Source organism: Eriocheir sinensis, chromosome 55 (assembly GCF_024679095.1).
Source record: "Eriocheir sinensis breed Jianghai 21 chromosome 55, ASM2467909v1, whole genome shotgun sequence".
NCBI classification, from domain to species: Eukaryota; Metazoa; Arthropoda; class Malacostraca; order Decapoda; family Varunidae; genus Eriocheir; species Eriocheir sinensis.
The window spans coordinates 161,132-166,131 of record NC_066563.1 but is presented as its reverse complement, the minus strand read 5'-3'; the positions used below and the strand labels follow the sequence as shown (position 1 = coordinate 166,131).

General features: G+C 41.9%; 2 protein-coding genes across 2 annotated transcripts in view; one reads left to right on the top strand and one right to left on the bottom strand.

Moving 5' to 3' along the window:
• LOC126983861 (tubulin beta chain-like) overlaps positions 1-3,159 on the bottom strand; it is a 26,106-nt gene extending 22,947 nt beyond the window's left edge. Inside the window, exon 1 of the mRNA XM_050836991.1 lies at positions 2,353-3,159. Within this exon, the coding sequence (XP_050692948.1) occupies positions 2,353-2,409 (57 nt within the window). The 5' untranslated portion in view covers positions 2,410-3,159. The remainder of the gene's footprint in view (positions 1-2,352) is intronic.
• Positions 1-5,000, top strand: part of LOC126983863 (U-scoloptoxin(01)-Cw1a-like) — a 34,637-nt gene that overhangs the window by 16,137 nt on the left and 13,500 nt on the right. The gene's annotated exons all lie outside the window — the stretch shown is intronic.

Here is a 5,000-nt window from a genome sequence, read left to right as displayed (position 1 = left end):
AAGAAAAGAAGAAAAAACAGAAGAAAAAGTATGAGAAAAAGCAAAGAAAATGGAAAAGAAGAAGAAGAAGAAGAAAGGGGAAATAGAAAAAGCAAGAAAAAGAAGAACATAACAAATAGAACAAGAGCATGGAGAACAAGAACAACAAAAAGAACAAAAAATGAAGGAAAGGTAGAATGGATCTCTCCGTATCACTTAACTTATTCTTGGCTAAAATTCCTCACCTCTGCTCGATGACTTTTTTTCTCACGTAACTTTTCGAGTCCACGACATTCCTGGATCCGACCTTAAGTACGTGCATTCCTTTCCCTTATAAGTTCGGTTTTCTTCTCTGTTTTTTTGGATTTTTTTTTTGCATTCCTTTTATTTTTTATTTTTTTCCTTCTCTTCATTTCTTTTTGCAAGCTTTATCTTTTCTTGTTTTATTTCCTTGTTGTTGTTTTGTTTGCATTCCTTTCCTCTACTGTTGTTGTTTTTTTTGCGTTTCTTTTCTTTCCTTTGTTTCTTTTATTTTTCTTTGTCTATTATTTTTTCCTTTACTCTCTTTCCTTTTATGTTGCTTTTTTCATTTATTTGTTTGCTTCTATGTTTTCCAATACTTTCCTTTACTTTTATTTTGTTCTCTCTTTTTTTGCATTCCATTCTTCTATTGTTTTTGTTTTTCATTGTTTTATTTTGTCACATTTCCTGCCTTTACGTTTTTTTCTTGCGTCTATTGCTTTTCATACTTCCCATTTTCTTTCTTTTCTTTCCTTGTTTTTCCTGAACTTTCGTTTCCTTTCTTGTTCTCTTTATCAGTTTCCATTGATTTCTTTTATTTTCCTCTGCTGTTCCGTTCATTCTTTTCCTTTTCTCCTATATTCTTTTCTTACTCTTTGTAGTTCTCTATCTTTACTTTCCTTTACTTAATATCTTTTGCTTTATTTACCTTTTTCTTTCCATTCCTTTCCTTTCCTTTCTTTTCCTTTCCTTTCCTTTCCTTTCCTTTTCGTTCCTTTCCTTTCCTTTCCTTTCCTTTCCTTTCTTTTCCATTCCTTTCCTTTCCTTTCCTTTCCATTCCTTTCCTTTCCTTTCCTTTCCTTTCCTTTCCTTTCCTTTCCTTTCCTTTCCTTTCCTTTCCTTTTCTTTCCTGTCTCTTTCTTTATTTTCTTTCCTCTTTATTCTTTTCCTTTCCTTGCCTCACCTTACCCTCATTTCCTCTCCTGTACTTGACATTCCATCCCTCTTCCTACCTTTCTCTACCTTTGCCTCTCCTTCCTTGCCTACCTTGTTAATAACTCTCAGTGTGTTTACATTTAACATTAGAGTAACGATGATTTTATTTGAGCTGTCCTGTGATCGTGTTCTTTCTTCTCTTATCTCTTTGTTTTTCTTCTTTATCCTACTTCACATTTTTCTCTTCCTCTGCCACTTACTCCTCCTCCTCCTCCTCCTCTTCCTCCTCCTCCTCTTTTTTCGTCTGATTTATTCGTTTTTTTATTTTTTTTACTATTAATATGTTTTTCCTCTCTCTGGCAACACCAAGATTCGTGACTGAGAGTAGTTGGACTTTAATATATTCTCTCTCTCTCTCTCTCTCTCTCTCTCTCTCTCTCTCTCTCTCTCTCTCTCTCTCTCTCTCTCTCTCTCTCTCTCTCTCTCTCTCTCTCTCTCTCTCTCTCTCTCTCTCTCTCTCTCTCTCTCTCTCTCTCTCTCTCTCTCTCTCTCTCTCTCTCTCTCTCTCTCTCTCTCTCTCTCTCTCTCTCTCTCTCTCTCTGATCTTCTCGTTTTCTGCGGTTGAGTTTGGTTCAGTTTCGTGTAACCCTTTGCGTCTATGAATTATGCATGCGATGTTCTTTTGTTCTCTGGTGACCTTCCGCGCGTGTTGTTACTCTTATCTATACTCTGAGGCCATAGTGGTAGTGGGGGAGGGAAGGGAGGAAGAGTGAAGGAGGGAGGGAGAAAGTGGAGGGAGGAAGGGAGGGAGAAATGATTCATGCCCAAGGGCGAGGTGGAATTGTTTGGTGTGAATATATGAACTCGTGTTGCTAGGTAAAGAGGAGGAAGAGGAGGAGGAGGAGGAGGAGGTGGAAGAGGTGGAGGGGTAGGAGGAATAGTAAGAGGAGGAAGAGAAGAAGAAGAAGAAGAAGAAGAAAATGAAGAAGTGGAAACGTAATAGGACAGGATGATAAAGGAAACTAAAATGAGGGAGGAAAATAAGAAAAAAGAAAAGTAAAAAAAAAGGTGGAATAAAAGAAAACAAATATAGAGAGAGGAGGAGGAGAAGACGAAGCTGGCGAGAAAAAAATAGAAAATAGATAAAAAAAAAGAAAACTCTAATGAAAATGGAGAAGAGGATTGACAGAACCTTACCTTGGATCCAATTTGGTTCCCGCACTGTCCCGCTTGAATGTGGACAATCTCCCTCATTTTGCCGGGCCCTCCTCACTCGTCGATCCTCACTTCTCCACCTCTTCAGTAATTCCAGCACCTCCAGCACACTCTGTTTCCTCCAAGCCCTTAAGTTTCCTCTTCCAAGTCGTCTTCAACACTGCACTAACGCAGACTCTCCTTCGCCTAATGTTGAGAGCATTTTAGAGTTTCGTGAGTTTCGGTTCGAGTTCGCGTGCGTGTGTGTGTGTGTTGAGGGTTATTGATAAATGCTTAGAACTTTCTCTACTGCAGGAAGAACATTGCTATCACTTGTTACCATTGCGACGGTCACCACAGCTAAGCACTATCACCGCCACCACTGACTATCGCTACCACTGCTCCCAAGGACACGACGGTACGACAATACGGCGGAATAAAGGAAGATTCTTCGTGCTTTCACTCAACTTCGTCTGTTACTTCGTCAGGAATTTCTCTTAGAATACACAGACACCTCAAAATAATGCGACTTCTTCCAATCTTCTTCGTTTTTTCACTCCCCCTCGTCTGCGACTTCGTCAGGATCTCTTCTCAGTCTCTCACAGCCGCCTCATTTTGTACCCGTTCTCGATATCAAGAATGTTATCTCGATTGGACAGGGACGAGACCACAGCCTCCAGTACCTCCTTCACCTCCCCGCCATCTGGAGGAGTAAGCAGCACCTGTGGAAGGCACCTGTAGGCGGGCTGGCGCGGGAGAAGGGAGTGGGAGAGGGGAGAGAGAAGAATGCGAGGCCACACTTCTTCCCTCCCCTCACTCTCCTCCACGCGCATAGACTCAGCCACTCCGCGCGCACCACCACCACACACACAACCACCTCCACCTCCTCCACCACCTCCTCCAGCTTTTACCGGTACTAACTTGACTCAGGTATAAAGAATATATGGAAGCCAGGTCTTTCCCTCTACTTCCTTCCCTTGTTAACGTACTACACGCTCAAGTATTCGTGCTACCTGTGCATACGTTCTTACCTGTCCTAGTCAGCTGATGTTAAGTGGAAGGAGGTCGCCACGTGGGCAGGGTGATCAATTATTCAGGTGTATTGTATGACTTACCTGTGTATTGATAGAGCTTTAGAGTGAAGTGGTGACACACACACACACACACACACACACACACACACACACACACACACACACACACACACACACACACACACACACACACACACACACACACACACACACACACACACACACACACACACACACACACACACACACACACACACACACACACACACACACACACACACACACACACACACACACACACACACACACACACACACACACACACACACACACACACACACACACACACACACACACACACACACACACACACACACACACACACACACACACACACACACACACACACACACACACACACACACACACACACACACACACACACACACACACACACACACACACACACACACACACACACACACACACACACACACACACACACACACACACACACACACACACACACACACACACACACACACACACATTTGTTACTGAATCTTCATTTACTCTTCATTTATTGATTTGTTTTTCAGTAAATCGGTGTCAACTTTTTATTGTTATCGGCGCCGCAGACGCCGATCAACAGATTGTCCATCTTCAACGTGTTGTTGTTGTTCTTTTCAAGCTGTTTTCCTGGCTTACCCGTGCATTGTAGACGTGACATTGTATAAGAACATGTGTTAGCCCTGATGAACCCTACAGCATGGCATTATTAGCAAAATCAGCTCTTTTTATTTTATTTTACGTCTTGGCCTGTGGCACTGGTAGGCCTTCATAGCAGGGTCTGATGATCGGCCCCAGCCCATTGTGGCGCAGGCAAGTGTTTATAGTGGCGCCATCCTTACTTTTCAGCATTTTTCATTTTAGACCCCTAGCTGCATAATATGAATTATTGGGGGGGTGTTGGAGGGTCATGCGACGCCGATCTAGCACAGTTTTTGTGTTATTAACATTTGTTTCTCCTTTATTTCGTTTTATTTTCTGTCCTTTTTCATTTTCACTTATCACTATTTTATCTTGATGTCTTTTTATTCACCCGCGTGTGTTTTTTTATCAGTCTTTTTCTTTAACTTTGTCTTATGTGATTATGTGTGACTGTGTGTGTGTGTGTGTGTGTGTGTGTGTGTGTGTGTGTGTGTGTGTGTGTGTGTGTGTGTATTCGGAAAATAATCTCAATAGGTCATCCTGGACACATTCCTGTAAGCGTTGGATCGATAAAGGGGTCAATGTGTGTGTGTGTGTGTGTGTGTGTGTGTGTGTGTGTGTGTGTGGATGGGTGGATATTTTCTTCATTATATTTCTACCCGTTTCTATGTTTATTCGTGTCTGTCTGTGTGTCTGTATGTCTGTCTCACGCCGTCTGTGTGTCTGTACGTCTATTTCTCGCTGTCTGTCTGTTTGTCTATCTGTCTGTCTGCAGTGTGTATCTTCCCTCTACAGTCTACGTACAGTTTATATCTATCATCTTCTCATCTATCTTTCATCTTTATCTCTCATTTTATATCTGTCATATACGTTGTCCTCCACCCTTATCCATCCACTCACTCTTTT